Source organism: Pinus tabuliformis, chromosome 6, assembly GCF_031772625.1.
Source record: "Pinus tabuliformis cultivar Carrire ecotype Pingquan chromosome 6, CPIR1, whole genome shotgun sequence".
Lineage (NCBI taxonomy): Eukaryota > Viridiplantae > Streptophyta > Pinopsida > Pinales > Pinaceae > Pinus > Pinus tabuliformis.
This window is the reverse complement of record NC_142292.1, coordinates 162,535,229-162,547,899: the sequence shown is the minus strand read 5'-3', so window position 1 is coordinate 162,547,899 and position 12,671 is coordinate 162,535,229. Positions and strand designations below refer to the sequence as shown.

Sequence of the window (12,671 nt, the reverse complement as noted above, 5' to 3'; positions counted from 1 at the left end):
TGCATAATATCAAGTTGTGTAGTTAGTGTCCCCAGAATATCAGTTTTAAAATTTTCCAATAAATTTCCAATTTCCACACGTGTTACTCCTTCTGTTGATATTTTGTTATCTCTTACAAACCGATCATGTTCTGCCGGTTTTACTCTTGTGCTACCTCTCGAACTCCTGATACATAAATCAATGATGTCAACAAAATTCTCTTGATAAATATCCCCTTTTTCCATGATGTTTAATGTTTCAATCCATTGTTCCTTCATGCCCCTTATCAATGCAGTTTTTAACACATTATCAGGTAAAGGTAGTGATGCATAAGGAGATCTTTGTAGATTGTACTGAAAACGTTCCACATACTCCTCTAATGTTTCATTCGGTTTGGCTGTCATTTGGAATATTTCGTCATTTAATTCTCTAAACCTGCAATAATCCTGATATTTTTTTAATAAAGATTCTTTCATTTGATCCCAAATGTTTATGACCCCACCACCTAATCCCATAAACCATCTTAAAGCAGCCCCTTTTAATGTAGAGGGAAATAATTTCAATTTCTGGGGGTTAGTGGTGTAATCATATCCCCTGCACAACACATCAAATTGAAATAAAAATGCATCCGGATCTTCTGATGTGAGACCGTGAAATGTAGGGATATGTTGAAGAGGGATTGCTTTCATGGGCACATTTGCTGCAGAATCCACTATAGGATATTTTAATGTAGAGGTTTGAGTGTTTGGCTGATTCTGAGCCATAAGATCGAATATATGCCAGTAACCTTCTAGGATATCTAGGAGGGTATTCCTAGGTTGAGAGGGAATGGCTTTGAAAGGGATAGTTTTAATAGCACTTCCTCTATCTGGGATAATGAGGATGCCTGATGTCTGAGGAGATTGGGTTCCTTCAGCAATGATTTTTGCAGCACTCCCCTTATCTGGGCTATTTAATGGTTGATTTGTTCAAATAGAAGATCTTGGTTCCTCGGTTTCCCCTGTTTCTCCTTCTCCTTCACAAAGATTGCTTAAATTCCCTTCCTGCAATAGTTCTGGAGTAGAATTTTCAATTTCTTGAAAGTCCTTCTCTTCAGTTTGACTATGCACCTCAACAAAGGCTACAGATGGTGATCCTGTGGCCTGAAGGGAACTAGTAGGCTGTTTAGAAATGATTTTCCTGGGTCCTACTGATGGCTGAGATTCTGTTTTCTTATAGATTTTGTCTATAAAGGTCGTTCCGCCAAGGGTCACCGGCCCCTTAGCTTTTTCAGGTTTGGGTGGAGGTTTGATATTTTTTTCTGGTTTTTTCTGCTTAATCATGCACCCAAATGAACTACAAAGCAACAGCAAATCTGTTAGGAAAGCAGACAATGGAGCAGGGCTTTTACATGCTCCGTACGCAGGTTCTTACCTTCCGTTTTTAAAATCCAACTCTTCCCTAGCAGGTTCATACACTACTCTGAAAAAAAGACAAATGGCTACACTCTTTCCCCGGCAACGACGCCAAAATGTAGAGCTATAAAAAGGGTCTCTTTCACCTCTAATTACCTCACATTAATATGTCAATCCGGGAGCATTGTATTATTTCAAAGAGTGTCTCAGTATGAGGCTATCATTTGTGAGAGTAATGCTAGTAGTACAGTGTTCAAAAATACAAGAGTAAACGGATGCTTATCTATAACTAAGTTACTTCAAAAGAGTAAATCACACACTCAGAAAACTAGGCAACTTATCAGTCAAGGGTTCGGCAGCGATAACCCAGCCCTTTGGAAACTGGTGGAAAGGAAATTAGAGAATAGACCACGGGTCTGGGAGGTAGACAGTAAATGTCGAGGCTCACTACAGCCTTAGATCGTCTCTCACACCAAAACAACAAATGCTAGTAAATGGAACGACAGATAGAAAAATGGAACAGCAAATAAGAAATCGAACAACAAATTTGAAATGGAACAACAATTCTGAAATGGAACAGCAATTCTTAAAAGGAAAAATAGTTAAACAACTAAGTCTCGCGAGCAGTAATCAAACTTAATCTAGTAACTCAAATGCATTCATCGTAATCAAACTGCAATCTTTCACTCTTAAGGCAGATCAAACAACACACACTAATAGAACAACACTAATTACTGATAAGTTATGGAACAACGCTTGGAAATCATATACGCACACAACACGCTTGAATAGTAATCTGATCTAGCATCAATCTTAAAAGGAATACGACTGCGTTTCAAAATAGAACAGCATTACTTCTGAATCCAACAATCGTAAAGAACACAACTTTCAGATGAATTCTGTAACATGAATGTACAGCACAAAAGCTCTGTAACAAAATAGTAACAATATTCGGTTAAGACTAATAATATTCAATCAACTCTGAAAGGAACAGTAATATAATGCAGAGTCAATACAACAGTTCTGTCTGTAGAAATCTTAATGAATTAATCTTAACAGAGCATGTGATGTAAACTTATAAAGCATATCAGATTACCAAATAATGACGATAAGCAAATCACGCAGAAATCAAATCGTAATAATACAGAAGCAAGTGTCCTCCGGGGTCGGGCCCTTAGCCTCCAAGGGTACACCGCTTTAGGTTAATCCAGACGCAGAGATAAAATAATCACCAAGTTTGTATTAATGCATGAAACAAAAGTACAATGAACTAGTTCTTATCGAGACTCGATGATCAAAGTTTTGATCTTAAGAGAAATTACATAAAAGCATAATCATGTCCCTAAAGCTAACAATGTTGTCCCTTTATATAAAGGTGACGGCAGAGATGTCTAAGTAACAAGATAGATAAAGCAGCGATCCCTCAGGATCAAAGATCCTGAGGGATTCGCCAAACCGTTAATTCTTAATCATCTCTTTTCTCCTGCGCCGAGCTGGTGTCTTCTCCTCCTTTTCAGGGCCGATTTGCTTTGATCTGCTTAGCCTTGTTTGCACTCGGTCTCCCGTCAAAGGGACAACAGTTACCTTTTCCTTGTCTTTTTCTTTGGAACAACAACTCCTCGTTTTCACCCCTTCCTGCACGAGAGAATGACAATTATTAGCGGTTAAGTCTTGCATATTAATCTCACATGTTTTGTTATAATTCTTTATTGTTTTCCAAGTTCATGATGCAAAAAGGTTTACAAGTTCTACTGAAAAGCCACTGAAATGATCATCAAAAACATACCTTTTTAGTACTCCACACAAATCTTCATAATCTTCCCAATATTCTCACAATATTCTACAAAAATAAATAATATTAGGCAAAAATATGCAATTATCTCTAAACTTTCCTAATGGACGTATTAAAGCTAAAAATATTTCATGTAATGCAAAAGAGGAGAGGTTTAATGCGCTGAAGGATGGTCAATTGGGCCTTAATTTATGCCTAATTTGGAAGCCCATCAACAACCACACCTTATCACCAACCTGAAACTTATGTGGAACTTTGTGTTGGTCATGTCGCGACTAGTACTTAGGTAGGATATCTATAGGATATCATGAACTGATTGTTGGAGGTGTTGGATCCATTCAACAAATTTGGATTCTCTATATACCTCGACCTAAGCATGGAAGAACACTGCTAGTGAATATAAAAAGGGTTATGGCCAATAGATTTGTGGAGGGCTCTATTATATCTATGTTGAACATATGGAAGGATTTTGCCCCATGAACATGGATTCTTGGAGTTGTGCATGCACAAGATATACACAATCATCTTGTTGACTACTTTTATTTTCCATTTATTTGCATACAAAAGACATTTGATTTGGTCAACTTGGTACCCATTAGAGACCATAGGTTGGACCAAAATATAATAAGGAACCTACTGTCCTTATATGAAATAATGGTATGAGGTAGCCCAAAATGAACCCAAACACACTCAAAGAAGGCTTTTATAGTGGCTTTAGTTATGCTACTCTTCTTGCATGGTGTCAAAATAATCATCTTAAGGAGCTGCTCAACAACCAAAACACACAATCATTTCCATGCTTGATGGATGGAAAACCTAACATGTAAGCCTTGGAGATTGACTTTGAGAGCTTGTCTAGGGTAGTTAGAGGAGTGTACAACCCCCGCTTCTTAATGGCTAGTTTAGCAATTGCATAGGTAGTGCATGATTTGATATACCAGTGAACATCTTGTCAAAGCTTTGGATAGTAGAAACACTTTTGAGGCATTGATAATGTCTTCTCCATACTAAAGTGTGCTATGAATCGACTATAATGTGCCACCTAGATTAAGTTGGCATGCTCGCTTGAAGTAACACAAAGGTGGCCAAAGTAACACAAGAGCACATCCTGAAGGTGGCAGTCTGGAACTTATTTTCTTGTAATCAATGTCTAGTATGTGGTAATGAAGTTAGAGTCGTTGTTGTAAAATTATGGCTGACCATAGGTCTTGTGCCCACAATAGCTAAGAACTATGGTTAGCAACACAACTGGGGGTCGATGAGGTAGTTTACAACATGATTGGTGCTACTCTTCTTGTATTTGATGTTCAAGTGGAAGCATTTTAGGTATGTGGACCATATTTTATGGAAATCATTTTGTAACTTTCCTTGTGTATACATGAATTGTAGAGGCTTGTGATCAATGTGGATGATCATCTCCTTCCCCAAAATATAATGCTTCCAATGTTGGTATTCCTACATGATGAAGTATGTCTCCTTGTCATAGATGGGGTATATCCAGACAATATTAGAGAATGTTTCATTGTGGTAGTCCATTAGATGTCCTTGTTGAGTCAGGATTGCACCAATGGCATAGTTGGAGGTATCTGTATCAATCTCAAATTTCTATTGCAGGTCTAGCAGGGTGAGGTCTAGTGTAGAGAAAATGAAGTGTTTCAGATCCTCGAATGCTTTCTATTATGACTCAGACTAGGAAATTTTTTCTTTTTCTCCACCATTGGTCATTTGAATTAAAGGCCAAGTGATATGAGAGAAGCCCAATACAAATCTTTGTTAGAAGTTAGTATGGTCCAAGAAGCTATAGAGTTCATTTCGAGTCGTCGAGGTTGGTCAATTCTAATTGACTTGGATCTTGGCTGGGTTCACACGCACCCCATATTCATCCACAATGCATCACAAACATTAAATTATCGACATGCCAAAGAAGCATTTCTCTAGATTGACATACAACTTATGTTGTTGCAGGATGCTAAATACCTGTTGAATGTGTTGCAAATGTTCTACTTAGGATCTGCTGAAGATGAGGATGTCATCCAAATATACAACCATAAAAGTTTTTGAATTTCCATAAGATATCATCCATCATCCTCGTGAATCTTGCAGGAGCATTATTCAAGCCAAGTGGCATGACCAACCATTCAAAAATGCCTTTTTTAGATTTGAAGGTTGTATTCCATACACTAGTTTGTTCAATTGGAACTTGGTGGTAGCCTGACTTCATATCAATATTTCTAAAGAACTTGGTAGCCTTAATTTGATCAAGAATATCATTTATTTAGGGGATTGTGTATCTATTCTTGAAAGTGATTTTTTTCAAGGCTCTATAATTAATACAAAGTCTCAATTTTCCATCCTTCTTTTGCACCAACATAATTGGACTCATGTAAGGTAACGGTCATAGTCGAATGTGGCCCTTTGGATGAGCTCATGAATATGACATTTTATTTGCTCATTCTCTAAGAGAGAGCATCTATATATTGGGCCATTAGGTAAAGGAGCACTAGGCATCAAAATCAATTGGGTTTTTGGCCTAGTAGTGTAGAGGCACCTCAATAGGTGGAGTGACGATATCTCTGTATGTCTCTACATTCTTGTCCACCTGCTTCTATTATGTAGAGAGGGCCCTTACTGAGACTATGGTGGTTTCAATGAACTTCCCTTCACCTTCTAACCTAACCATGAAGAGGACACACATTGCAGTTTGAGAGATTACCTTTCAACATTATTTTCCTAATATTAATGAAATTGTAATAGTTGGAACTACCTCTAGGACCTCGTAGAGCTGACCTCCTAGAGTAACGACGACAATACAAGGACAAGACTCATGAAAAACATGAAATTTTCACAAATAAGGTTATCCTAAAAGAAAATAACAAGATTTGAGTGGGGAAATGTCACATATTAACTCATCTTGGAAGGGCTTGATGTCATAGGATAGGAGACATTATTGGGTGACACGAATGTTTCATCCATGGATCAATCCACCAATGGTGTATGGTTTAGTGTGTGGCATTGTTGACAACTTTTATCTATTCATGAACTCAACTAAGATCAAGTTCTTTTGACTCCCACTATCAATGATGAAATGTAATGGGGTCCCATTCACCCATATTTGTGAATGCAAGAAGTACCCCCGCTCTACAAGATCCTCTTGCTCTTTTGGTTGTATCTTTGTGGTCATGATGGTAACACTAGCTTTTGCATTGATGGTTTGCTTTCCTTTATACCACTCTATACTAGATTTAGCGCTAGAGTTTATTTCCTTTTCTTTAAGCTTTGCCAAAAATGATTATTTCGAACATTCATTAGTTTTATGCGAGGGACTTTTGTGGAATTCACACCACTTTCCAATGTCCATTTTTTACTTGCTGTTACCCTTCTTTATCTGTGACTTGGGATGATTTTCTTGAGGTTTCTCTCCTTGCTCTATCCCTTGTTCTATGAGTTTGGGCCACATTTTCTAGCCTTCTATTGAAGTGGATTTTTAAGCTTGAACCCTTGTTTATTCATCTACTTCAAATTCTGCTAAATTTTGATAACATATAGATAAACAACTCCCAATGAGGAGATGTCCAAGAAACTCATCTCTATTTGGAGTATATGTGTATACAATTATGACAATTTAGAACCAGGTGCCACTCATAATCTCTGATACCCAACTTGGAGTACAAGGCATGGAAAATATTGGTGTACTCCGACACCATTTGGTCTCTTTCCTATCACATGACTTTCCATCTCATGTATTGGTAATCGTAGTTACATACATGGTAGAATTTCTCCTTAAGGGCATTAAGAAAAGCTTCCCAAGTGGGTCCTACCTTGAATATTGTAGACTCATCTTCGTTTTTCATCTCATAGTAACCTTCCCATCATTCTTTGAAATGTGGAAGGGCTTTTAGGAGGGAAAAGGTGATATTTTCATTGTTGGAAAATTTTTGGACATAGTAATAGTTCTCTAATAGATTTAACCATTTGTCCAAAGCATCTGCATCTATTTAGATTTCAAATAAGTGATATCAAAGTTAACTTGTACCTTGAAAGGTGTCACAACTCCATGCCACTAGTTGAAGGCGTCGAGGCCATTATTGGAAGATCTGGGAAAAATTGTCCATCATCTCATTCCTCTGTCAGATGAGTGCTTCCTCGAGCAACAACTTGATAGGATCTCCTGCTCTATCATCTTTCTTTTCTTTTGTTATAGGAGGCCACTTGGGTTGGTGATAGTGATCGTTCCCAAGTGAAAGTAGCTTGAGACCCAACTCTTTGTACCTTGATGTCATTGAGGACATGCACTAAGAAACAACAAGGAACATATAGCTCTGATACCACTAATTTAGGTTGTGCAAGAAACAAAATGAAAGGTAGGAAATGAAATGAAATACAAATACATAGGGAAATATAACAAAAAACATAGTAATATGGTGAAAACCCAACTTCTATTAATAAATGAAATAGAATAACACTGTAGAACACACACTAGCTAGAATGATGGTAACTATCTCTAAAGAGATAGAGAGATGGTGGGTACACATATTCACAAAAACTATTACAAGAGTTTGAAAGAATGGAATTTTAACATTGAGAAAGAACCTTAGAGGTCCAAAATCCTAACCCTAGGAGATGAAGTGCCAAAAGGTTTGTGGGCTTCCAGGTGGTTAGTTAGTATATCAACTTCTCAAGGGCACAACATTTGCATACAATATTTGCTTAGGGTACACAATAGCTTGTTGGAAGAACTATTCGATGACTGCAACTTTTGATCGGGGTCAGGGTATGCCATGGTGACCCCAGCCCTTTGAATTACCAAAAAAAATTATTTAAGGCTTCAAACAACTCCAAAAGTTTGGGAAACTACCATGAAGATAAAAAATTGTTAAGTCAATGAAAGAGGTGGATGGCCATTGATATCCACTTGGATAAATCAAGGGGATGGACATGAAATCAACCCTTTAGTGAATGCAAATTTCTAGAGAAAAGCTATGCCCATGAAAAAAATTATAACTATACCAACTAATAATGTCCTTCAAAGTGAAGACTACTGCAAAAGAATTCTCATAATAACAATCTTGGTTATAAGCAAAAGTGTAGAGCTCAAACATATACTTATAACTCTAAAATTTGATGTGCAAAATATTCTTTGGAAAACCGTGTTATGAAGATTTTGAGACAGGATCCTAAACCCTAAACCTTGTGCTACCATTATCTCTCCACTTTGTAAGAGGAATCATGAACCAACCCACTAGTTTAATTGGAGGAGGTTGAAGCAAAAAATGGTTACTTTGTAATACACAAGAGATTAAGTATCGAATACCTATTCCAAATGCAGGTCCAACTTATATATTATGTGGTTAAATGAAAAAATATCTATATTATATTATCAACGATAATTTTATGATTGTTAGGTTAAATGTCTAATTTGAATCATGATAATGGTATAAAGACATAGGTTTCCTCTTTGAATATTAGATTAAAAAACAAATATTATTTAAGCTGTTACCTTAAATTAAAATTATTAATGCTATAATTATATAAATATAGGAAAAGAAACACATGAATGAAACGGAGGTGTGAGATGTATTTTTTAGGATTTTGCATTGGCCACCCTACAAGTCTCCACCGAAATCATCTTAAATACAAAGTCAGGAAATTTTGAAGTTCAGGAGGTAACGTAATGCTGCAGTCGACATTCCCTACCTGGTTGAATGGATACGACGAGGAGGTGGGAGGGAAAAACTGAATCTCTTCTCTGCTTTAAAAGAACTTCAATGATACCTGTCAAAATTTCTCTGCTACAGGCTTGTCACACAAATTAAGATTTTAGTTTTTGCCATTCAGAGTCCATAAAAATTTCAATGATTTCTCTCCTAGAGGCTTGTCACACAGAAATATTTGAGTTGGTTATTGCCATTCAGAATCGGCTTTGAAAGGGCCGAATCACCCTTTTGTTGTAATAGCTTGGATGCTCAGGAATCGTCTCTTCCAATGGACAGTTTTCCTATTTCTCACGATCTTTCCATTCTCTGTCTCCACCTTACAATACCCATTCTTCCCAAACTAACTTCACAGTCGAATCCCATCCGCACAGCCTATGGCATTGGCACATCAATCCAAAATCAAAAAGAAGATAATGGTATTTTTTGTTGGCACAGTGCTTCGACATCAACGTAGAAACACAGCAGCTACTGCCCTTCAAACAGAAGTTGACTACAACAATCACAATATGGGCAGCGCGAGGATTTTGTGTAAGCAGCCTCTGGATTCCTGTACATGCGCGTGCCTCTTGCATGAGTGTGCCAACAAGAAAACCGTGGTAGAAGGCAAACTAGTCCATGCTCACATAATTCAAACGGGATTTGAATGCCATGACATATTCCTACACAACACACTTATTAACATGTATGCTAAGTGTGGGTTTTTGTTTGATGCTCACAGAGTTTTGGAACAGTTGCCTGAGCAAGATGTTGTGTCATGGACTGCCATTATCGCAGCATGTTACTCCCATGGACATCTCCAGGAGGCCTTGGCATTTTTCCGCCATATGCAACAAGCAGGTATCCAGGCTAACCAGGCTACCTTTGCTAGCGTTCTACGGGTTTGTGCTAGTTTAGAATATGTGAATCAGGGTGAGGTAATCCATGAGGAGATAATAAGAAGGGGTTTTCAGTGTGATATCATTGTGGTAAATGCCCTTGTAGATATGTATGCTAAATGTGGAGTGGTAAAGATTGCACGCGATCTGTTTGACAAAATGCCTCAACGAAATGTTGTATTATGGATTGCTATGATTGTGGGTTATGCACAGAATGGCTGTGAGGAGCAAGCTATCCAGCTGTTCGAGCAGATGCAGCTGACGGATACTAAACCCAACGCGAAAACTTTTGCTAGTGTTCTTTCGGCATGTGCCAACTTGGGAGCTCTGGAACGAGGGATGGAGGTTCACAAAAAGGTAATTAGAAGTGGATTTCAGTCTGAAGTCTCTGTGGGGAATGCGCTTGTAGATATGTATGCTAAGTGTGGGAACATAGAGGATGCACGTGTTCTGTTCAACGAAATCTGTGAGAGAAATGTCATCTCTTGGACGACTATGATAGCGGGATATGTGAAGAATGGGTATTTTGATGAAGCCCTGAATCTCTTTCAAGAAATGCCAGAAAGAAATGTAGTCTCTTGGACTGCGATGATTGCAGGCTGTGCACAGAATGGGTACATTGATGGAGCTCTGGAGCTATTTCAGGACATGCCCAAAAGAAATGTGGTTTCATGGAATGCAATGCTTGCAGCATATGCACAGAATGGGTATGGTGAGGAAGCTTTGAGGTTTTTTTGTCAAATGCAACTGGCAGGTGTGAAGCCAAATTCGAAAACATTTGCAAGTGTCCTCAAAGCATGTTCCGACTTGGCAGATCTGGAGCTAGGTATGGGAATCCATGGAAAGATAGTGAGAAGTGGATTTCAATCTGATCTTTTTGTGGAGAACACAGTTATAGACATGTATGCAAAATGTGCAAGCATAGAAACTGCGCGCAAGGAGTTTGACAGGATGCTGCATCCAGATGTAGTCTCATGGAATGCAATGATTGCAGGATATGCACAGAATGGGCTTGTTAATGAGGCCTTGAATCTCTTTCTAAAAATGCCTGATAGGGATGTCATCTCCTGGACAGCAATAATTGCAGGATATGCACAGAATGGGAAAGGTGATGAAGCCCTGAGGCTTTTTCAACAAATGCAACAGTCAGGTACAAAGTTAAACCGAGACACCATTGCTAGTGTTCTTTCTGCATGTGCCAGCTTGGCAGCTCTAGAACAGGGCAAGCAGATCCATGATGAAATAGTAAGAAATGGCTTAGAATCTGATGTCTTTGTAGGAAGTGCCCTTCTAGACATGTAGGCAAAGTGTGGGAACATTGAAATTGCCCACAAATTGTTTGATAAAATGTCTCCACGGAATGTGATTGCCTGGACGGCAATGATTGTAGGATATGGTATGCATGGACGTTGCAAGGAGGCGCTTAATTTTTTTGAACAAATGCAACGTTCTGGCGTCAGGCCAAACCATGTTACTTTCCTTGGTGTGTTGTCTGCTTGTTGCCATGCAGGGCTAGTGGATGAGGGCCAGCTATACTTTAACTACATGTACCAATATTATCACATAACTCCTACAGTGGAGCACTATGGCTGTATGATTGATCTCCTTGGCCGTGCTGGACATCTTGATGAAGCATGGGAGTTTATTAACAAAATGGAACTAAAACCTGATGCTACGGCATGGATGTCTTTGCTTAATGCCTGTAGAATTCATAACAATGTAAGGCTAGGGGAATGTGCTGCACAACAGCTTTTTGAGTTGGACTGCCAAAATGCTGCACCTTATATATTGTTGTCAAACATCTATGCTGAAGCTGGCAGGAGGGATGATATCGAGAAGGTCAGGAAAATGATGAGAGACAAGAGGGTAAGAAAGGACCCTGGATGTAGTTGGATTGAGGTCAATAAGTAGGTGTGGGCTTATGTTATGGGATACAAGAATATATATATATATATATATATATATATATATATACAAATTAATATTTATGCAAAGGTGGAGAGATTCTGAGGCCTATGAAGATGAAAAGGATATGTTCCTGTTATAGTACCTCCGCTGAATGGCATGGATGTTGAACTAAAGGAACCGATCCTTTGCTATCATAGCGAGAAGTGGGCATTTGGATTTTGGCATTATCAATGCATCCCTTGGAACACCTATTTGTGTAATCAAGAACCTTTGAGCATGCAACTATTGCCATTCTGCTACAAAGCTCAGTGTGTGGTGAGAGGCGTATTGTTTTCCTCATTTCAAGGATGGACAGTGTTCTTGTGACGATTATTGGTCACGGTGCCATTCTGCTACAAAGCTCAGTGTGTAGTGAGAGATGTTTGTTTTCCTCATTTCAAGGATGGACAGTGTTCCTGTGAGGATTATTGGTCACGGTGATGAGATATAAGAATATTGACTGCAAAGTTTAGAGTCTAGTTGCTAATGAAAGACTAGATACTATCTTCCGTTTATGATTAATCTCAGTGATGGAGATACAGTGTATGCTTGGGGTTTATAATTGAGAGAAGCTTTGCTTGAGATATTACTTTATGCCAAGGTCGTGATGCATATAAATATCAAGGAGGCATCTTTTTACATATAATGTGGGAGCATGTATAGGTTGAAATGTATTTGTGATATTAAAGGCAAGAGCTTCTAGATGCCAGGTGATGGGTTCCTACCATTCTGTTGTGGTTACTGCATCTTTCCTACTGCTCTGTTGATTAAAGTTTATTTTTCAAAAGGTTATACAAACTCCATAGACCATATTGATCTCAGTGACAAATTATTTGAGAATTGATATATGTCTTAGATATCCATGTATTTTTATCTTTCATGTTCAATCAAATAAGCTAGGCAGACCATATGTACTGTGCCTCTTTTATATTGAGTGGTAAAGAAAGTTTGGAGGAAATTATAGTAAATG

The 12,671-nt window shown here is 38.2% G+C and overlaps 1 protein-coding gene across 1 annotated transcript; it reads left to right on the top strand.

The window, feature by feature from the left end:
• Positions 1–9,292: 9,292 nt before the first annotated feature.
• On the top strand, positions 9,293–11,056 carry LOC149257886 (pentatricopeptide repeat-containing protein At2g13600-like). Its single transcript, XM_089390350.1, has one exon. The coding sequence runs from the start codon at positions 9,293–9,295 to the stop codon at positions 11,054–11,056; it is 1,764 nt and encodes a 587-aa protein (XP_089246476.1).
• The last annotated feature ends 1,615 nt before the right edge of the window (positions 11,057–12,671 follow it).